At 40.5% G+C, this 23,947-nt stretch overlaps 1 protein-coding gene across 1 annotated transcript in view; it reads left to right on the top strand.

The window, feature by feature from the left end:
- CIT (citron rho-interacting serine/threonine kinase) overlaps positions 1–23,947 on the top strand; it is a 3,433,971-nt gene that overhangs the window by 2,890,537 nt on the left and 519,487 nt on the right. The window contains exon 41 of the mRNA XM_044069760.1: positions 14,384–14,492. Within this exon, the coding sequence (XP_043925695.1) occupies positions 14,384–14,492 (109 nt within the window). The remainder of the gene's footprint in view (positions 1–14,383; positions 14,493–23,947) is intronic.

Genomic DNA, 23,947 nt, shown 5'->3' with positions numbered 1-23,947 from the left:
CATCACAGTGGCACACCCAAGGCCATGCTTACCAAGGGCAGCAGCACTATGGGACTGTGCTGTAGAGTCTCCAGATTCCCAAATGCCATCCCGGTGGATCACAAGATGCATGCTTGGCTGGGTATGCCCCCTGTTATGCACCCACCAACCTAAGAGCAGTTGGCAAAACAAAAGTGAAGAGGGACCTTCCTGGCATTGGTGCTGAAGGGCTTGGCTGCTAACTGACATGGGGGCACAGAAAGAGCACATGTACACTGAAAAAGCAGGTGAGGCACTCTGCTTTACCTCTGCCTTTTCCATTTACATGTGTCCTTTCTGCAAGGCCAGGGGGAGCTAATGTAAACCCTGTTGCCCTGACCTACATACACTGACTACACCTGAAGGGAGGGAGACTGAGTGGAGAGCTACATCAAGGCAACATGTCAAAAGACCTAGACTGACCCAGGCTGTGTCTTTTTTGCATGTTTTTGCATTAACTCACAGTGGCACACCCAAGCCCATGCTTACCAAGGACAGCAGCACTATGGGACTGTGCTGTAGAGTCTCCAGATTCCCAAATGCCATCCCGGTGGATCACAAGATCCATGCTGGCTGGGTATGCCCCCTGTGATGCACCCAGCAACACAATATTTGGCGATGGGACAGCATAAGGTTTTTGGCTGCTCCCTTTGCAGCGACTCCCAGAACAGCAGAAGACAGTCTTACCTTATCTGAAATAAAGCATGGGTGGACACTGACAAGGGTGCACAGCCAGGGCACATGTAAAGAGAAAAAGCAGGGTAAGGACCACCGCTCCACTAATATGCCAAGGACAGGCATGGGGCTCCAGATGTTGGTTATCTGTAGTGTCCCATAGCTGTGCCGGCTGCCCACTCAGACTGTTGATACCACTATGGTCTCATGACCTCCTTCAGTGTCAGCAGTCTGCTTTACCTCTGCCTTTTCTCTTTACATGTGCCCATTCAGCAATGGACCCAACAGCCTGGTCACAACTTTGTTGTATAGTGTGCTCTGCACATCTTACTGCTGTCAGCAGTCTGCAAGACTCTTATGGCTATGGTACTCACCAAAGCATTCCATGCATAGGTTAATCTTGCAGGTCGGGCATCCCCATGATGGTTCAGCACGTTTACCCTTGATGGCACAGTTTTTGCATTGTGCCTTCCGCCATTTCACTGGAAAGTGTGAGCCTTGTTCAAATCGTGTCATGGGCTCTGGGATGGTAATCTCTATGCATCTTTTCCTTTTCTTGTAGGTGGTCAGGAGGTGCATGCCTAGGTTTCTTCTAAACTGTAACTGGCTTGCTGCAGTAAAACGGCCAGAACGTGAAAGCTGCCGGTGGCTAGCACTCTCACGGAATAAAATGTAAGCATTCACTATGGCCACATCCCATAGGAACCAGAACAAGTACAGCCACCATTTCCTTGCCTTTCGAGCAGTTGGATACTGCGTCCTGAGCTGATCTGCTTGGTCCACCCCATTCATGTATGTGTTGTACATGTTTACAACTGGTGGACATGGCACTGCAGCTTTTGTTCCATCGTGCTGTCTCCTGCGTATGCTGGAGACTGCCAAGGTTGGGTTACTATTAGTTGACAGCAGAAATACTGGGTTGCTATCCTTCCATTCAGTTGCAAGCAATGGTCCACTCTGCAGCTGCTTGTAGAACCCTCGAGGTGCTTTACCAATGGCTTGTCGGTTGAATGTTACAGGCCATCCAGACCTATTGGTGCGCATGGTTCCACAGCAGTACAGACTGTCCTGCAGCAGTTGCTGTGCTAGAGGGACAGATGAGAAGTTGTTGTCAAAGTAAATGTGATGCTTCTTTCCAATCAGCCCCCGTGTTAGGTCGACCACAACTCTGTGTGCCAGTCCAACCTCTGTGGTCTGCACTGCCTTTCCAGTGTATACCTGGAATTCATGCACATAACCATTATGAGTCAGCTGGCACCCATACCTTAATGCCATACCTCTCCGGCTTGCCAGGCATAAACTGTCTAAATGTCAGACGTCCACGGAAGCCGACCATGGCTTCATCTACTGCCACCTCACGATGCACATTATACTGTGTCCTACATGCATGAAGTACGGCATCCAGTATTGGCCGTACATGATGGAGCTTGTCATGACCCACACAGCCCTGTGGTCGTCTGAGGTTTTTGTCATTGCAGTGAAAATACTGCTGAATTTTTTCAAACCTCTCCCGGGTCATGTACTCTGCTATTGGGAAATGACCATACAAATGGTGTGTTTCCCAGTACAGCCTGTATTTTGGAACATGTACAATAGACATGTATATTCTGACACCTAGAAATGTGCGTATGTCTCCAGGACAAACTGGACTCCACCGCTTATCAACCTTGCCTGCTGCAGCCTGCCTCTGTGCAGCATAGCGGTTAGTTTCATCAGCAATAAGTGAGTACAGTTCCACTGGGAACATCAAATTGAGGAAGTCCACCTCTGTGCTGTCTGAGTCCAGGTTAGTGACTGGGCCGACTGGACACACAAAATCATCGATGTGAACTGGTGTTAGGCGTTTCTCCCATGATAAGTTTCGTGGTGGGCATGATCGCCGTGCCTTTTTCATTAGCCTCCCACAGTTTTGAATGGAAACTACTGGGTGGTTAAGAGATGGTACCCTGTGATCAGTTACATTACCCACTGGTTTGTACTGACTTCTGAGTGGAGTACTCGCACAAATTCCATATTGCGGCACACTCAGATCCTTGCTTGACAAGGAGCTACTTCGGCTCAGATCCAGTGGACTTTCTCCATCTGAATAAACCTGCTGTGGACTACGCCTGAACTCATGTATAGTAGGAAGCATATCCGCTTCCTCTTCAGCACTAGGCCTTGCTTGGGCGATGGAGGACTGCAAAGGTCTGTCACTTGGGCCACGTCCTTGCCGTAACTCAGATAGAGGCAATTCATCCTCTGTGTCAAAATCTGATTCAAGTTGATGACCACTATTGTGTGTGCCATCATACCTTAGCTGGGCTAGTGGCATGTCATCCTCACTGTCGTGGTCAGTTTCATCAAGAGTATTGAGCTCGGGGGTAGAGGGTAGGGGTCTGTCAGGAATCGCTGGGACAGGGGCATCTTTATCAGCAGTAATAGCCTTCTCATGCAGACGTGCCAGTGGAATATGATCATCGGCATCATAATCGTCATCCTCACTCTGGTTTGGCTTACGCTGTGCATCAAGATCCAATTCCATTTCGGACCCACTGGTATTACTGTCAGAATCAGTATCCTCGCCCACGTAAACGTCGGTTAGCTTCTTAGCAGATGGCATCTTCACTGAGGGGTGTGATGTCGGGTGAATGCAAAGCTGAAAAACACAACGGTATAGAATATAATGTTACTCACCTGCACAGAGGCAGCTGAAAAGCAACACAACATGCAGTATGTAGTGATAGTTTGACACATTCAACTGTTTCATTATATGTGGTTCAGTTACATTAATTCACAAAGATATGAACTACATTAATAAATGGATACTTATATCTGTATGTTACTCGTGAAAATACAGATATATATATATGTCTGTGTGTATATATATATAGATTATATATTACATATACATATATATATGTATATATATATATATATATATATATATATATATATATATATATATATATATATACACACACACACACACATATATATATATATATATATATATATATATATATATGTGTATATATATATATATATATATATATATATATATGTATATATATATATATACACACGCACACACACACACATATATATATATATATATATATATATATATATATATATATATATATATATATATATATATATATATATATATATATATATATATATATACACACACACACACACATATATATATATATATATATATACATATACATATATATATATATATATATATATATACACATACATATAGATAGATATTATATATATTATATTATATAAAATAAGGGGTTTCAGAGGCTAGGTAGTTGAAGAATGGAGGGGGGTGGCTTGCAATGACTAGAAGCAGAGAATAAAAACACAATCTGCCTTGTGCATTCATCAATGTGATAACGAGTTGCACTTATATAAATAACAGTGACAGCTCCTGATAGTTTTACCTGAAAAGTGATAATGACTCCATGCTATATTGTAACTGACTTATTGCCAAGGTGATAATGACCTGCCTTTCATTACTGGAAAGGTATGCATGCTCTGACACACGTGATAATTGCTGCACATCACCTGTTGAGTAGGTAATCATTATCTCCTTGTGCAGCTGTTATGTAATACAGTAATTCAGTAAAATAGTATAACACTTAGCCCTTCCTCCCACACAAGTTGCACACATTACTGACAAAGGCCAGAAAAATTCCCAAAATATAACATAGCTCCATGCAGGTAGTAGTCAGCAAGTAATAACATGGGTAACTTCTAGGCAAAACTAAATCATTCAGAATATCTGGAGCAATTGTTTATTTCTTGTGATGGTAGGAATGGACAGTCTGTTTCAAAACGGATCATTTTCAAATGGGTGTCCAAGACATATTACCTTTTGTTATAATCACAAAAAATCTATTCAAGTCAGGGTGAAGGCCCTCTCTCCAAAATGCATAGAGGAAGTCCAGGTTCTGTTACAGGGTTGGATTCTAGAAAGACAAGTTGTTTTTCTCTATACACTTCTATGCTGTTTGATAGATAAAGCTTATGAGAGATGCTATGGAAAGCAAATAAACCAGCTGTTCAAGGTATGGAATTTGGTTAGAAATGTGAATATCTGTGACAATACAAAGCAGTCACAGTTCAGCAAGCAAACTGTAAACATTTCAATATCTCCTTCCATACCTTTCAACTGTACCTCATAAGTGAGCTCAGTCCTCCCTCCTAAAACTGTTAAGTTTGGAAAAAAAGTGGTAAGTTACCCTTTAGAAAATAAAGACAGTTCACATTATCACATGTAGGAAAGTGTGTTGTGCTCTGGTGAGACCAGCATGGCTTTGTATAGTGTGCCTCCATAAACTATGTTTGGGGTGGTTGCAAATGAAATAAGATAAATGCATGTTGTTTTGAGTACTACCTAAGACTGCATCACCAATGTACATTTATCTCCCTTCCGCTTCCTCTGTCTCCCTCTCAGATTACCTCTTTCTCCAAGAACAAACAAAAGGGGAGAAATAAAGTCAATGTTAACTTATCAAATACATTTATAGTGAAGCAACTGGCCTGATAAAATTACAGTAACCTGCAAAAGAACAAACCCACTATCTGCCCATCTTCATCCATGCAGTCAAGACTAGGGCTTTGTTGCAAAATGAAATCCTTCCTGCCCTCCTCTAAAACCCTCAGTATAATGTATGCACAGGCAGCAGAATGAAAGATTTCTTGGACAATTTTACTTCTCCAAAGTGCAGTATAAAGACTGTGCTAAGGAGTCTCATCAAAGACAATAGCACAGATAAAACTAAAGAAGCAAAACAACAACTTTATACGTGTGTGTTTGTGTGTGACACGTGAGTTTATACATACATACGTACACAATGCCCCCAAAGATCACACACAAACATACTAATAAAACTTGACTAGATGTAAAACAGTAACTTTCATGCCAAATAACTCTATTTCTCACAGATCCAACAAAACTTAACAGCACCACATCACTTCTGTTCGTCAACTTTGCAAGAATGTTTTATTTTAATATATTTTATATACACGATCATCAAGGGTCACCCTTGAAAAAATAACTTTATAGACACATTAATATCATCTATAAAACCAAATAAAATGATAAAACAATCCCAGACGTATGGCATCTCTATAAACTGGGTAGCTCTCTGTGCATTCAGCTTAATAGCACAACGATCCCTAGCAACGAAAAATCCTAACACCCAAAAGGGAAACAGAACTTCAATTCTTTTACCATGTTAGAACCAGCAATACTGTCTTGAAAATGAGATATTACTTGGCACATTCAGATGCTTCCTTGCAAAGTTATTTACCAAAATGTGTGTGTGTGTGTGGGGGGGGGGGCATGGCCAGATTGTGGCTTGCAGCCAAGGAATAAAAAGCATTGATGGGCCTCTCCCTTGGGATGGACAGTGCCTGGCTCTTGCCCCTGAGAGAGGAACAAATGGGCTGATTGTGCACAGGAAGATGAGCAACTGGGGAAGACGCTGAAGAGGGAGGGGGGACTAGCTTGTGAGGCTCTTGGATTTTTCTTCAAATCAGTCATTAACACCTATAATCACCTGTTCCTTCTGGACCTTCTAACATTTGACTAAAACAAAGCAGTCAAAATGGCTGCTGTACTCTTCTACATGTCCTAGATAGCCACCTACCCATACAGTCTTGTCCAGTGGCCCCCTATCAGCAAAGGTGCAGTCTCGTCCAGTGGCCTCCCTTCACCTATCCATACAGTCTTGTTCAGTGCTACCCCCCCAACTTGCTGGTTCTTCTGACTGGAATGGCACCTCACTCCCAAAGTGAACATAAGTTTGTTCTAAAAAGCAGCTTCTAGCCCTGTGTGATTAACCTGGTCAACAATGGATAGAATGAAAAAACAAATAAATTCAACTTGATCTGTGTCCAAAGTGCTGACAAATCTTCTCCAGGTAGTAAGTGAATAATGAAGGGAAGTTGTACTGCTTCAATTCTCCCAGGGATATTCAGTAGCAGTTCTTTGGACAGTCTTCCAGGTCTGCTTTACCTTTTTGACCCAAGTACATTACTATACCATGAACCATGATTTGGTAAGCAAGAAAAAAAAAAAAAAAACAAGGAGGCACACAAGTAGAAGTGATTGCAGACTATAACAAATGGTAGCTGCTTCGCCTGTTACGATACCTAAACTGCATTAACCATGTTAACCTTATGGCACTCACTGCTTCTAATCTAACAAACTCCATCTGCTCTTCAAACAATTATCTATGCACAGATGACACAGCAGTCCTTCCTGCTACCCTACTCAACAAATGCTATCCATTCACGATTAGCGATAAGGCCATACAATGCTACAACTACACAATACAATGCGTTACTTAGCTGGTTGTGAAGTCACGTTCAGGGCACAAGGTGAACTGTAAGAAAGGATGGTGTTGTCGCATCTGACTTGAGACTTTTCAATTTACAATGACAATATGCAAATGTTCACCACTTGTGTAGTAAAGTGCAAGTCCTACAACTGCAGATAAAAATTTTTAAAAAATGCAGCGAACCTGCACAAATCACAAACCACCCTAAATAAGATGTGGGTGCACAGTAAAGGATCGAGGAATGAACAGCAACGGTGTATAATTTTAATAAAAGTAATGTCTACCTGTAAAATAATAGCAATGCTTTTCATTAGCACCTTTAAGTTTCATAGAACTACTACATAACAATTTTGGACACCAGACACTTCAGAACACTGTAAGCTCATTCCGAACCATGGAACTTTGAGTGGAAGCACTTAACCATAAAATCATAGAATGTTTTTTTTTTCTCATTCATTGGTTCTTGTATCATTAGACAGACACATGAACAGATCCAAATCTATGCGTTGCGAAACTCCCAGGCATCAGCAAAGACGAAGAGACAAGTGAACTATAAATGCAGAGTGCCCCAACTAACAAACCCAACCGCTGTCCACCAGACATAACTGTTAAGAATTGCTAAAAGGATACCAAGTACCATCCATTCTACTGTCCTGCACTGTGCTTGGGAAGATCAGGCTCTAGTTGTTTGAAGTGTCCCACAAAGGATGGCTATTTGAATATTACAAACTCCAGTTTTCTTGTTTCAAAAAAGAAACAGACTATCGGAGTTTGTTAAAGCTGCTGATTCTTTGTTTTTTAGGGGAAAAAAGCATAGTAAGTCAGCAGAAAGAAGGCAGGAACAGAAAAAGAAGGCATTCTTCGTTGACTGATGTTACGGGTTACTGCAAAGCTACCAGGCGGATGAAATGTGTGTGTGAATAACACTTGGCATGTACGTTTGTAAGTGAAATAAAGGCACTTGGAGAAATACTGCTACAAAAACACAGCTCCTACCTATAGTCCGTTCTATGGATGTCTGGTCTTGATGGCTGTATGAGTTTCCACGACCGTGACTGTGGTTGTACTGGCGTGTTTTGATCTGGGACTGACATGGTATCGCAGGTTAAGGGTGTTGTATTCTACGATGGTCTTCAGAGGAGATGCAAGTCCAGTGTTATGCTTGTCCCTTTGGTAACTGGTATACACCAGGGATTTTGATAGTGGATACAGAAGAGCAGGTGTAAGAGTGGGTTTAAAAGTTTAACCGGTTTCTCAGAAAATACTACATTAATCAGAAATACCACTCCAAAGGAGTTGGAATAAAATGTAGGCACACTCTCATACACACACGCAAGCACTTCTACATTCATACAAACACTCTGCATTCACTCCGGAACCGATCACTTTCTCATACACACACGCAAGGACTCCTACATTCATACAAACGCTCTGCATTCATTCATTCACCGATCGCTCTCTCATACATACAAGCAGGCACTTCTACATGTATACAAACACTCTGCATTCACTCCGGAACTGATCACTCTCTCATACACACACGCAGACACTTCTACATGCATACAAACACTCTGCATTCATTCATTCACCATTCACTCTCTCATACACACACGCAGGCACTTCTACATTCATACACACACTCTGCATTCACTCAGGAACCGATCGCTCTCTCATACACACACGCAGGCACTTCTACATTCATACACACACTCTGCATTCATTCAGGAACCGATCGCTCTCTCATACACACACGCAGGCACTTCTACATGCACACAAACACTCTGCATTTATTCATTCACCATCCACTCTCTCATACACACACGCAGGCACTTCTACATTCATACACACACTCTGCATTCACTCAGGAACCGATCGCTCTCTCATACACACAAGCAGGCACTTCTACATTCATACACACACTCTGCATTCACTCAGGAACCGATCGCTCTCTCATACACACAAGCAGGCACTTCTACATTCATACACACACTCTGCATTCACTCAGGAACCGATCGCTCTCTCATACACACAAGCAGGCACGTCTACATTCATAAACACACTCTGCATTTACTCAGAAACCGATCGCTCTCTCATACACACATGCAGGCACTTCTACTTTCATACACACACTCTGCATTCACTCAGGAACCGATCGCTCTCTCATACACACATGCAGGCACTTCTACTTTCATACACACACTCTGCATTCACTCAGGAACCGATCGCTCTCTCATACACACAAGCAGGCACTTCTGCATACACACATACACACTTCATTCTCTCCGCAGGCACTTGCAATCAAAAAATACAAGAATGAAACCCACTACCCTAGCATACATAATGTCAGCTTACCTAACCACAGGCTAAATTAATTCAGCAGTAAGAAGCAGTTCTTGTCGCCGGTAAAATTAAAACAAGAGACCTTCGAAGCAAAAACCGCCAAACAGGTGGCTCCGATTCTGATCAATAAATAGAGGGCTCCAGCAGCAGGTAGAATCTGCAAATATCAGAAAAAAGAAAGGAAATGCCTGCTGCTGGACCCTCTATTTATTCAGGGAGAACAAAAGAAATTAAGATTTCAGGTGGAGGTGTTATGCAAGTAGTGGCTTGGATTGCGATAATCCTATAGGCTGCCACCGCTTGCATAATCGACCGCTTTACAAGCTGATTTTCTTCAAAAAATTCAATGTGAGCAGCATGTAAAAACACATTGAATCATAGGTATATGATGTAAAGAACAAGTTAGACTACGATTTAAGCATGTTTTACATGCTGCTCACATTAAAAATCTACATTGCAGTTTGTGACTTCAGTAGAAGGTGTACTCTGTGATAACTGCTTGCAATTCCCATCGTCTTACAGCGTACTCGGGTGTAAGCATAGAAGCACTGAGACGGTACTCGGGGTTAATGAGTTAAAATGGTATCTGGATGATCAGTTCAAACCTACTTCAGTGGTGTCTTTCTTCAAAAATTTATAAACAGCTTTGAGGATATGCGATTTTACTTGAAGCAGGTTATTTGGGTCTATATCACGTTGTCGAACTCTTAAAAGTTCGAACATCATATGGTCGACACCATATGATCGAACTTTTAAAAGTTCAAACATTTCAACGGAGATCTCCGTACAGTGCGGAATGGGAAGATTTCCCTTTTCTGCATTGTAGCACAATCTCGGACTTGATATATTTAAAGAGCGGGGGGTGTGCAGGGGGGCTTGCTCCCCTGCTTAAACTGTTCAGGTAGGTTTTTTCTTTGGTTTATTTTTTTTTTATTACATTTTCTAATTTTTGAAAGTTCGATTATATGGTGTCGACCAGATGACATTCGAACTTTTAAAAGTTTGATTATGTAATATAGACACGGTTATTTTATGTATAAGGGAGCACCAAGGAACTTTTTTTTGCCTGAACTATGTCTTGCTTGCAAACATCATATCCTTCAGGTGCTTCTCAATTCAAAGGGCCCCTTGAAGTAAACTGTAATTGACATGTGAGAGTGCACAGTAAAAGTTGATCTTCAAGCGGGAACTCCCCAATGGGTACTTATTGCCCTTCCAGCTTCCTATTGTCTTTTCAATAATAGTCTTTCAAATATTTAGGTTTATAAGTCAGTGCTGTTGGTGTACAGGGATAAATAATCAACTACTGTCTAGGTGAGCCAGTTTGACTAGTGACTTGAGTACTTGCTGAAGCTGTTGTGGGGGAGCAGATGATGAGGGTTAGCCAAGTGGCCACTTTTGGAGACTGGACGTGGTATGTACTCGGGTCACAGTGTCCATGGTGAAATTCCCAGTGATCACAAGGACATGCTTTTCTACATAGTAAAAGGGGTTGTTTGATCACATCACACACTGAAGTGTGGATATTCATCATGAAACCCTTTGCATACTAACCCCTTAGTGCTGACTAGTATTTGCTGTGGGAAGATTCTATTACTCTACAAGGATGACTGCCAATCCTAATTCACCTGATCCTTGCCCTTAGTGCCTAAGGGGAACAAATGGATTAGTAGGGCAGACGTGTTGAAGAGCTGATGGGCCAGTAGTGGACTACAGCAAAACAAATGCAAAAAAAGTATTGCAAGTTTCTAATTGTATAACATCTTGAGCCCCTTTGGCCCCATCACTGATACGATCTTCATGGTTCTAGTCGCATGCAAGGAGGGTGGGTATTGCAGTGCTCTGCATGTTATGAGTGGCTACAAAACCATCATCTCTTCACAGACCATCTTTGGTATTATCATCTTTTCACTGAGCTGTAGAATGTTGGATGATCCCCACTACTCTAAATGTCGACCTGTATCCTGTTTGGCTTCACTTTTAAAACATCTCAAACAGTATGCTTTCAAGAATGAGGTGGAGCAACAGATTATTTCCCACCTTTCTCATCATGCCAACTGTCTTGAACAATGCCATATATACAGCCCGAGCGTAAACAGAACTTCTCTGTCTCCTCCCAAGAAATCAAACGCTGTCTACAAGCCCCTATCATTATGGAATGACATTCTTAGTAAATTTGCTATGACAAACTGTTAGTGAACTTTTGGTCTAGTATTTATGGTCCCAGAGATATCAGTACCCTTTCACTAAGGTTTTAGACAGGGTAGGCAAGAGGTTGTTCTCTGCCACACTAAAGAGGATCTGGAGAAGACCTTAACATAGCTTCAGTACTGGGCATTCATGTGGTTTGCTGTAATTTTAACTGCACTGAATGTTAGCTAGGGAAACAAGTTCAGGTAAGTATCTTCACTGGAACATACTTCTCAGACTTTTTCCTTTACAGATTAGTACAGGTTTTCTATTTTTGATGTTTTCTGTGATGACATTCTCATTCTGTTTGAATGAGCCTCTCAGAACTCAATCAAGGACCTTGAAACATAGCTCAGGCATCGACCACATCTCCCTCCTTCTGGCTTAATTCTAGTCACCCTAGTGTTATAGGGGGCAGTAACTTCACTTTCCCCCCATAGAATGAGGAGGACCACATCTTCAGTTGTTAGGTAGTGGGGTCTTCCTTTGTGGTTCCACCCAAGTCTGCAAAGAGGATGACTGTGCTAACCCAGCAGTCTCTGTCCTGATTGTCTTACATAGTCACCACCGGTAGGCTAGTTTACTAAGTTTGCTCTGGGTTAGACAGTCATCACCACAAATGAGTTCATTTTACGCATTGTCAGAGTCATCTAGATTTTAAAGGGACAGTGTGATTGGTCATGTGCTGTTTTGTTGATACACAGAAGGGGAGACAGGAGCTGCAAAATATCCAGGATCAGAAGTCCATATTCTGTAGCATTGAAGTGCCAAAAGGAAGCACAACTCCTTGGAGTCATGATACAAATAATAATGTTTGATGAATATGTAGATTGATGGCCAAGTGGTCGCTACACAGATAGTGGAGAGATCTTTTATACAGTAAGCACTGGAAACAGCCATGCCTCTGATGGAATGGATTTTGACAGCAACATTTTTAAGTGGCAGTCTTTTTGCCTGATAGCAAAACGCAATGCAGTTACCAGTCCAGTAAGCAATGGCTTTCTTACCTTCTGTAGGACTCTGCCTCCCTGGTGCATAGGAAATCATCAGTTGTTTATTCTTCAGCACTTGTGCTGTGTCCAGGATAAACATCTGACCTTGGTGGAGCACACCAGAGGTATTGAGGACTTTTTCTTCCTTAGAGTCTATGAGTGGAAGGAAAAGAGAGAAGTGACTGGGTTAGTTTTAAGGGTAGCTGCCTCACCATTTTTAATACAAAATGTGAGTTATTTCTAAGAGATGCCTGATCTTGGTGAAAATTCAAACATGGGTCCTCACTAATTGCCTGAAACTGTGGCATCTGTGAACAGTGGTGATGGACACCAAGAAAAGAGATGAAGTTTTGGCAGAACTATGGGATAATACAGGGCTAAAGCTGTAACTACAGCCCAGATAACCTGGGTTTGATTAGTGGCTCAGATGTCTGAAGTGCTGAGAGGGTGGGATGGGCATGTGTATTCCCTGAGAGAAGGCCGTTCATCGAAAATGCTCCCTGAGGGGAACCATGGTCCACAAAGGGGAAGATCCCTCAGATATATGTAGGCAAATGCAGGGGAGGGGTAGAAAAACAACCACAGGTCATAACATAACCCCCTTTAGCAGCAGAAGCAGTTGCCAGCACCCACCCCACCCCTAGATACTCTTAAGATCCATGTTGGCTCCTGCTCATTCGTAGAAAATGTCCGAGGGAGAAAAGAGAAACAGATAGACCCAGTGATGGACAATGGTACTGGGTGGCCAGAAATGATGAAGCAACGAGGAGATGGAAAAAAAAGAGGAAAGACATGAACATCAGCGTCACCAAACCAGAAAGCTTGTAGAGCATGCAATTCCATCACTCATGAAATTTAAGTCTCGGGGAAAGAGAATCTTTATAAATAGACAGACATGCAAAACATGTCTAAAAAACTGCTTAAACACCCAGTGCTGACATCCACAAGTTCATAGTAGGCAGAATTCCAACAGTGCACCCTTATCATGTAAGTGAGATCCAAATCATACAAGTATGTGAGAAGAATCAGAATAACCTGCAAACTAAATGGCAGTGGTGCCAGGGGATACCATTTAAAAGAATGCCTAATGAGGGGAAAGTTTTCTGGTGCCCTCTGCCATCTCTTGAAACCCTCAAGAGATTACCTAATACCGTAAGTATCTCTTGTTTACAGAAGATATAACATGTCTGACTTTTCTAGATTTCAACATTGTGCTACTGACCTTTAGCCTTAAAAATCCCCTTTAAAAGGGAAGCGTCAATTTGCTGGAATAGACCACAGTGTTTGTTTCAGTCACGATGTTCCAGATGTGCTATTCTTTCTATTTCTGATACCATATACTTATTGGTCACTTAGCAATGCATGTAGTAGTAAAGTGAATATTTTGAAAAATCAATTAATGCATAAATATTTTTTATACTGTAATAGTTGCTTTTACTTACATATGAATGTTATCTAATTAACAAATGTATATGTAATTGTTACAATATCTTATTTAATGTTTGTACAGGTATATCACTGAATGTCTGTTTTACAATATTTGTAATATATTGGAGCTTTTCTCCCCAGGCCTCTGCTGAAAATGTTTTTTTGACTAAATGCAGTTGGACAAACCTAGTAAACTAAAGCAAAATAAATAAAGTATTTTAAGGGATACAAATGATTGATTTATAATTGAAATGAAGGCATCTAAGTCACAGTTTAGTTGAAAAACTAGTTGTCAAATAAAAGTTAATGGTAGAATGGTTTCCCACTTGGAAATTAGTGCCATATGTTCTTTCTGATCTTATTACTTAAATCTGCCTTTTTTTTTTCAAACAGGAAATTGAGACATCAGAGCCATGCAGCTGCATCACTTTTACAGGCTACAGCATTATAATTGGAACCAATAAGTTTTATGAGATTGAACTCAAGCAGTTCTGTCTGGAAGGTGAGCAGGATTGAAGCATGACATGTTTTTTATACAAATCACTTAAAATGCTAACTGATTCAGATATCTATCTTTTGCACAAATTCTTATTTGTATCACTTCCAAACCTCTTCTGTCTTCACTTTAATGTTCAGTGTTTTTATTTAATTATAAATGCCTTTGAATATTAGAGTGTACTACTGCAGGAAAAGTGTATTACCTGCTTCACTAGCAGCATGTCTTGTAACAACTTGTACTGCCACCAATCACTTGGGCAAGATTGTTTCAGCATTGCTCTTACTTTGTTGTGAGTTTTTTTGTACTTGCTTTCTTCTCCCTTCTTTTACCTTTATGTAGAACTTGTTGGTCTTTCTGTTTGTTGCTGTTACCTTTTTTTTTCTGCCTTTTTTCTCAGGCTTTTCTACCCATGTCAGGGTATTCTCCCACATACCATTGTTGGCATCCTTTCTCTCTGTCTATGCGATTTGGGGTATCCTTCTGTAAAAAAAAAATAAGTCTCCCTTTTTTACTTTTGTGTCTTAGGAATAGGTTTGCTTTGTCAATATGGTTGAGAAGATTACGGGCTTTAAAAAGTGCATCTCCTGTGGGCATAAGATCCCTAACTGAGATAACCACAAGGATTGCGTGTATTCTTTAGCCGCTGTCCACTTTGATGTGGACTGTTCTATTTGTTCGGGGTTCAACTCCTGTGCTTTAAGTGATAGAAGGGATAAGCATGTTGTTTCTGCCTTGGCAGGGACTCAACCCTCTTCTAGTAAAACTGACAAAGGGAATCCTGACTCAGCTCCTAAGGAAAAGGAGTCTAAGAACAGGCCCCTGATTGTTCTCCCCATTCAGTCATGTTCTTGATAAAGCTATACAGAAGCCAGAACCCATGTGTAGGGAATCCTGTAGGATTTTGAGACTACAGTTTGTGCTTCACAGCATTTGCTATGCTAAATATACTGATGATCTTTGGAACTAACATAGCAAGAATTGTATATATTTTATTATTTGGTTCCTCATTTGTTGAGACACATAACTTTAGCACAATCCAATAAAAAGGGCTCAAAAGTGCAAAAAAAATTATAACCTACCTGAGCTTTTATGACCTCAGAGTTGGTTATAAGCAAGAAGGTTAATTGAACAAAACTCCTCACTTTGACAGTATGGACAGTTTATCCCCCCCCACACACACACACACACAAAAACAGTTCTGTATTTTCAGTCTTTTTTTTGGCTGAAGCTGGCATTAATTGCATCTCAGCAAAATGGTGCTATTGAGATGCACCATGACTACAAACATTCTTTATTAAAACTGCCCTTCATGTAGTGTGTGTGTTCCTCAACCAGGTATTTTAGCATTTCTCTGCGCGTCCATCCTGCTTTCTTAATGGTGTTGGAGGAATACCTTGGTGCTTTCCTTCCCTCGGTTTTTCTTTTGTTTCTTCAAAGGGTTAGAGCCTACCTTGAAAGTGGGTTATTATTTTGATTAAAGTTGTTTTCCATTCATATTATTTCAGACAACTATTTTCTCTTAAATTCCTTAAAATAATTTGGCTTCCTTTTACAGTTCACAATGTCTGATTTTTTTTTAATCTGAAATATTTTGTATCTTGGAAGCACTCTTCCACACACGTGCTGGTGGCAAAAGCTGTTGTTCCCAGAGTGAATTTGTAGTCAGTGCTACCCATGCCCAGACCCAACACTGATTATTTACATATTCTTAAGTAATTTAATCAGGTAGTCATCTGTCTTTGAGCAGGGGTGGTCTTTGACTTCCTCAAGCACAAGCTGTGAGGGAGCATGAGTTCTGTACCTCAGGAAAGAAAACAGGATTATCCTCTTTTTGTGCATCTTCAGCAAAGATGCAAGAAGATCAGGCTTTGAAGATGGCTGTACAATGAGAAAGAGCATAATTTCAGCTCTCCCAGTGTAAAAAATGGAAACTCAGAAAAGAGAGCCAGTGAATGTATTTTTGGGGTACTTTTCGGTTATTAGCTAGTAAGTGCACTGCCTGGATGCCAGCAAAAAAAAAATTCAAGGAACCCGAAAGAAAATCAATCATGAAAGGTGAAGGGAAGACACTGGCTGGGAAGAATCCAGCAGCTGTTTAGCAAAAAGCAGGTCAAGCTCCAACTTTGGTGCAAGATATGACTACCAGCAATCTAGAGGAAAAATAAGCCAAATGTGCTCAGAGCTGATTAAAATAAATGAAATGCGGAAGGAGTATATCAACTCAAATAACAAAAGGCTGTAAAAATGGAAGTCGTTTTAAACAGATATTCAGATTTGCTGATAAAACTTCAAAAGTAAGACATAGAAATGAAGAAAAGGCTAGCTGAATTTGGGACTCCACAAGAAGAGATGTTTAAAAAATGGTAGAATTAAAGGACAAAGCACATAGATTCATAGGTGATTACTCGGCTAATAGCACCAGAGCCTTTAAAAGCATAGCCATAAGGAAAACCCAAGATTTTCTGCTGTAACAGAGAAACTGGAAAGAACAGACTGTATTAATTTTATAAAGGCACAAATAAGTAAGTGGATCCGCAGTGGTGGTGCTGTGGTAGCGTTGTCGCCTCACAGTAAGACGCTGTCCGGTTCGATTCTCAGAGCGTCTTCTGTGTGAAGACATGTGTGAATGGGCGTACCTTCGTTGAAGGTTGTACGTCAGGGCTGGCAACTCGGTACGTAAAAATCAACTGCCAATCATTAGCGGACTGGAGTTCCGCTGTGGCGGCCCCTAATCGGGAAAAGCCGAAAGAAGAAGACACACAAATAAGCAAGTGGAATGGTATTCCACAGCAAGAGGTGTTAACTGAAAGGGCATATTGCATGTATGCTACAGACCTGACCATGAGAAAGTAGCCAAGACCTGTGATAGTAAAGATGCAATCCTACCAACAGAAAGAGTAGATTTTGACAAAACTGTGGCAGAAGGACAAAGTTCTAAAAGGTGGAGACAGTAGAATGTTTGTGGAAAATGGTTACTCACTATGCACTAGGCAGAGGAGGAGTAAATTTATTCCCGCAATCAGGGAATGTGGAGAAGCAGGTGTGAGGTTCAAGCTGCTGTATTCAGCTATCTTCAGAATGTTTTTTTTTTACTAAGGGTCAGTTATTGTTTGATGCAAAACATGATAAGGAAATACAAAAGTCTGTCCAACAAAAAGTGATCTATCAAACAGAAGGGGTCTCTGCTTCTTATTCTTCTGATAATAAAGCTCATAGAGAGACTTTGCCAGTCAAACCTTTTCCAGTGTTCCAAAGGGAAATAGTTGAGAAACAGAAAAAGCATGGTAGTTGACTAGAAGAACCAAAAGTACACTGGGAATGAATCAGAGACTGGATATGGGAGATGGAGATCAACAGGTAGAAAATCACCAACTCAGAAATTAATGAATAAATGTGGGATTACAATGCATTAATTACATTTTTAAAATGTCAGAACAAGAAAACCTGGAACTAGTGGACTTTTTTTACTTTGTTAAATTTGTAGGGGACTCCAAAGCATATGCCCTGCTTCATGTTATAATGTTAATCCAGTTATTCCCTTATTTTCTCTTTAGTATTGTGCCTGTTTTTGTTCTGTGAGATTCCCATTATTCTTTAACACTTTAACCTCCGTCAGCACCTCTAAATAATTATTGCTACAACTATATATTTCTTTGTTTTATTTCTACCCTATTTTTAAACTCCGTTTACATTTTATCCCACTCACTGCCTATAACTTCTGGAATACTTCCTATCTTTTGTTAACATTAAGGAGGAGGGCAGAGGAAGGAAAGAGGTAACTAAGTAAAACATTTTTTTCACAGTAATTGTATAAATCATGACATGTACTGTATGTTATAAAGTAAAGCATTTTCAGTTATTTTTGTGTCTTACAGGGATACTAAAATAAACAGGTGTCCCCTTGTTTTCCTCCTCCTTTCTTTCTTCTTATTCAGTTTTAGGAAATGCAGGCACTGCAGTGTAAAATGAGAAGACAAAAGAGCATGATATAAGTAAAATGTATATGCTTTTTTCTAACTTTTGCATTAGGGAATGGCTGGAGTATGGCCCTTGGCTTGATCTAATAACATGTTTTAAGGGGAAGCAAGTAAACAAAAGAACATTGAATGTAAATGAAAAGTTTTCCTCTAGCAAATAAATGTTCATAGTACAACATTAGAAATGTGTAGTGGAAAGCAACTTGTTTACCTGGTTCTCATGTTACTATGGAGGGATGGATAAGGACAATAAAAACAGCCAAGACATTCTTTCAATGGCTAGGAGATACATTTTCTGAAAACGTTAAAGTTATTTTCTACATCTAAGAGACGAATAAAGATAAGACAAAAAACAGACGACACGTGTCTTAGCTTGGATAACATTTATTTTAGATCAGTTCAAGCCTGTGAGAGTGGCTGTCAGTCTTGGACAATTGTTCCTATTAGAAGGGTTAAACTTCATTATCTGAAGATGCATATAATTTTCTGTGTTTATATTAAGTTAATAGGTTATGGGGGTATTTTGAGAGTCTGTGTGTTTTTTATTTGAGGGTTTTCATTAAAACAAAAAGTCTTGTTATATCTGACATAAGTTTAGATGGCTATGACAAAAAACAACTGTATAAGAGATCAGCCTGCAAATCATTAGTGTATGCATGCAGCACAAAAACTAAAACTAGGCATTTTAAAAAAGGTGTTGTACATAAGATGTGGGAATAATATCTTTATATCAGAATGGCAACACTTTCCATATTATATTTAAATGTGAATGGTCTCACAGATATGTACAAAAAAGAAAGAGTAGTGAACTATATTACAAATTCAGAGTGCAAATAGCTATGTCACAGGAGAAACATTTGGAAAGAAACGAGCATGTGAATTTTATAAAGAAAGGATTTTAGGATGGTGATTCAAATAAATATCTGGGATAGGGCTAGTACTAATTGTAAGAGGAGCCCCAATAGTGATAGAAGAGGAAAAAGATGATAAAGGTAGATTTGTAGTAGTAAAGGGCTGCTGGCAAGGGAGGATGGTTGCACTGATGTATTTATTTTTCCACATAAAACTGCTACAATGGAGCTTAAGAAAATTCTGGGAAATTAATCGGCTTTCAGCGGGGAATATTACTTATAGATTGGGGCTAGAATTTGATTTGCAGCAGTGAGAATGTATCTGGGTGGCCTACAAGGGAAAATATAACAGGAGAGGGCAGATTTTTAAAGAAAGGTATGATTATAGTTGGTATGGAAGATGTGAATTCAATAATAAGAGTTCAGATGAATTTACATATTATTCCCCAATGTACAAAAGTGTAGGCTAGGCTAGACACAGATTATATTCCACAGAAACATGTGCATTTAATTGAACGTTTTCATATGCATTCATAGCTATTTCAGATCACATGCCAATAATTAAAAAAAATGTAGGTTAATGAAACAAAAATGAGACGCTGGCACTCCCCCACCCGTCTGGTGAATAGAGAGAAATTTAAAGAATGGGTGGTGGAAATTATTCAGGGGTTATTAGGGAAGATAGAAATTTCTTCATTAAATATAGCTAGGGAATGGGACTCAAAAATTCAAGAATATAATTGGTACGGTAATCAAGAAAAGTGATTTTATATGCAGATAATTTTTTATACTTGATAAAACCAGAAAAGGGCAATTCAGTGTTGTAGATCATTCTGAGATGGTTTCAAATCTTTTTGGGATACAAACCAAATGAAGATAAAACAACGGCAATAGCTTCAAACTTTGTACCCACATACAGATTGGTTCAACAATGCCATACATGGTGACATGATTAAATTAAAGTAGTTAGTACTGTGGATTAAAAAGGATTCTGTTATGGCATCTAAGGATATTTGGGAAGAGACTAAAAAGGTAATACAAAAACCGAGAAGTTGGAAGCTCTGTTTTATGGGTATGTATAGCAAGATGCCAGCAGTGAAAATGGTTTTAGTCCCTTCAGTTTTATATGCAGGTCAGGCATATTTTTATCAACAAGAGCACACAATTAATAACAAGTTGAATGATTTTATCTGGAAGGTGGTTTGGGATTACCTAGTTTGAAGTGGTATTTCAGAGCTACACAGTTTAAGGCTGCTATATATATATATATATATATATATATATATATATATATATATATATATATATAACACAAGCAGAAAGCTATTATTCAAAGTGGAAAGGAATGATGATGAAACGGGGAGAGCTCAAGACACAGAGAGAGACTGGGAGTTTGGATGCAGATCTTTAAGAAGACTAACAATAACCATACAGAATATTATATTGATAGTGTAGCAGAAAGTATTCTAAAAACTAAGCCAACACAGGAATGGAGAACGGAGATTTTGCCGATAATTAATAATGACTGGAATTAGGGTTGCAGAGAATAGGCAAGAGGGGCATGGAATTTTACTGGAGAAAACTGGCAAAGGAACCAAGGTATTGGGAACAAATCATTCGAGTGGGAAAGGTAATAAAAAGGAAAGCGACCAAGAATTAATTTGGACTGCAGGCTAGAGATTGCCTTCCCTATCCAAGGATTAATGTCAGAGCACAGGCAAAGAGAAGGGAATAAGGGGATCATAAGTTAAAAAAAAAAAAAAACACTGGAAATGTTTTTAGTAGAATCTGGCACAGAAGCTGCTGTTAAAAAGGGATAATTAGTTGGACATATAAAATTTTGCATGATAACTATAGGAGTTAATCGGATGAAAAGATTGGGAAGAGAGAGACTGGATAAGCAATTCACAAAGAAACAATGGGAAGATATATGTATAGCTCCAGAATATGCAACAAAGTCTAGAAGATGTAGGATCTTGGCCTGGAAGTGTTTTCACAGATATTTTTATATCTGAATCAGACTCCACAGAATTTTTCCTCAGGTAGATTGCAAATGTTGGAGGTGTGTTGAGGAAGAAAGAGGTTACTGAAAACATTTTTTTTGAGAGAGTAATAAGTTGGCAGAGTTTAAAATTCCCTGCAGACCACTCATCAAAAATACTGGGTGAATAAATTGGTGTAACTAAGGAAATAAATTTTTGAGCTGTGATATAGAATCAGAGTTGCCTAAACATAATAAGGCCTTGCTGAGTTTAATCCTAGTGGCTGCCCAAAACGCAATCACTGAAAAATGGAACTCTGTCTAAACCAACTGCACTAGACGTGAATCCATATAAAACAACTGAAAGTAGGATCTTTAGAAAAGGGTAGGAGCAAATTACATAGACAACAATGGGAATTGTGGGAATAAGTTCGGAATAATGTTTTGGAGGAGGAATGAAGTTTAAGGGAAGGCAGGAATCAAATGCATGACTGACATTGACTGTATAGATTTTAAATTATGTATAATGTTTGCAACTGAAAATGTCAATATGGTTTGTATTCATGTGTATAAATTTAAGATGGCTCCTCTATCAACTCCCCAGATGTAGTTTGCCACCATTCATGTGTGCAGCTTGGTCTTTGGATCTGCTTAAAACTGGTTCATTTTCTTTGAAGAGTTAGCATAGTTTTGGTGAGATCCTTTCTTCCCTTAACTTTGTAGAATAGTCGGTAATGGTTTTGGTAGGTTTAGATAGTTTTGAGGTAGTGTTTAGACTCAGGTAGTTTAGATAATTTGCCCCTCACTTCCCGCCTTTTCCCGTTTAGTTCATTAGGTTTTTTTTTACTGTTATTCTTTTTTGTGTGTGCTTCACTAGGCCTGTGTTAGTGGAGAAGGAGTTCAAAAAATGCATCTCCTGTGGGCACAAGTTGCCCTCCCAGGATGCACACCTTATTGTCGGGTTCTGAAGCATTTCACTCTACATACTCCAGTTGTGAGAGCTTTGGCTCATGAGCAATCAACAAGTGTAAGGCCATGCTCGTTTTAAGAGGTCTTTTACCTTCTAGCTAATCTAGTTCTTCATCTGCTTCTAGGACTTCTTCCCTGGATCCCAAGACTGGGACTGAGAAGTCCCAACCGCAAGACTCTAAACATTCCAAAAAAGAGCACAAGACATCATCTTTGTCCTCTAGACTGGCTGTTTTGGGCTCTCCTGGTCCAAAGGTCCCATGGCTTTCACCCTCCCCAACAGCATTGACATTGACATCGGCTCCGAAATCAGGTAAAATAACATCTACGGCTTCTCCAAGTATTCCAAACTCCTTCCTGATCAAAGGGACACCTTCAGGTAGAGTATTTTCCCTGTTTTCTCCTCGTACTCCTCTTCAGTCACTGGAGTCTTCTGTGTCGATTCAGAGCTTCCTCAGCTCGGATCCAGCATGCAGGGTCCTCTTCCCATAGACCCTTGAAGCTATACATTGTGGCTTTATCTGCTAGGTCATTGAGGTTGTTGGGCAGCATCGAAACTACTGATCTGGAGCAACTTATAAGGTTTTTTTTGCAGGAACATATGCAATTACGTCTTAGCCCCTCGAGTGTGGGCCCAACACCTGGACACTATGCCCCATCATTCTGGTTTCCCCTCTCTTGGTCCCTTCAGGGCTAGTTAAGCTTCCACCCTCCAGATCAGATCTGATGGCTTGGCCATCTTTGGCTCCATCCTTTTCCTTGGTAGCCTGGACCCTGATTTATTCTGGGCCGTCAGCACCTCGGAGCCACAGCATCGATGCTGGAATTTCTAGGTTGGTGTCAACATTCCCTGCTTTGGGATAGTCACTCCCTCTTGGAGCTTCAGCTTTAAGCTGCTCAGCTCTGATCTCAGCATCGGATCTATTTGTGGCTCCCTTGGTGTTGGAGCTGTCTTCAGTACCCTTGGATTCTGGGACACTTGGATGCAAGAGGCTTGCCTCCACCTTGGCCTTTGACATAGTTGAGAGGATGTTCTCTTCTCGAGTGAAGGGTTGATGTCTCCAGCCAGCAACCCCTCCCAGTTTTCATCTGTTCTTCTGGCTAGTCATCAGTCTGCTCTGGACAGCCAGTGTCATACAGCCTGCAGTCTACCCCCTTGGCAAGGCTTTCTGACTCCTCCCCAGCTCTGTCAGAGCAAGAGGTTTCAGGGAAGAGAAAATGCAAGAGGAAGCATTTTGCTCTAGCGAGGAGTTCCTTACTATGAATACTGACCTCAAGGAAGGATAGGGTTCCTCCAAATCTCGGCATGATGACATCTTCTTTGGTGATTTCTTAGAGCTGCTTTGCCAGTGGAGGGGCTGGACCACCAAAGCCCCCTTTCCAGAGGAGTCATTTTTTTTGTCTGGAGACCTTTGGCATCGGCCTATCCATACCTTGGATGGTTCCCCTTCTGGATGTTCTTATATACCTGGTATCCTGGAAGGTGTGGAAGGAATCCAACACAGTGGAGCCTACTCCTAGGAAGCCGGATAAATCCCCCCCCCCTTCTAAGGCAGGTCTTACAGGAGTAAAGGTCCAGCTGTTGATGCCATTGTGGTGGCAGCAGCCACCAAAAAGGAGTTTTCTTGGGAGAGCTCCTCGATCCCCCCCCCCCCCAACAGGAAGTCTCGGGTACTGGAT

Source organism: Protopterus annectens, chromosome 4.part0, assembly GCF_019279795.1.
Source record: "Protopterus annectens isolate FY-2018-M chromosome 4.part0, PAN1.0, whole genome shotgun sequence".
NCBI lineage: Eukaryota > Metazoa > Chordata > Ceratodontiformes > Protopteridae > Protopterus > Protopterus annectens.
Note: the sequence above shows the minus strand (reverse complement) of the source record. Positions and strands in the feature narration are given on the sequence as shown.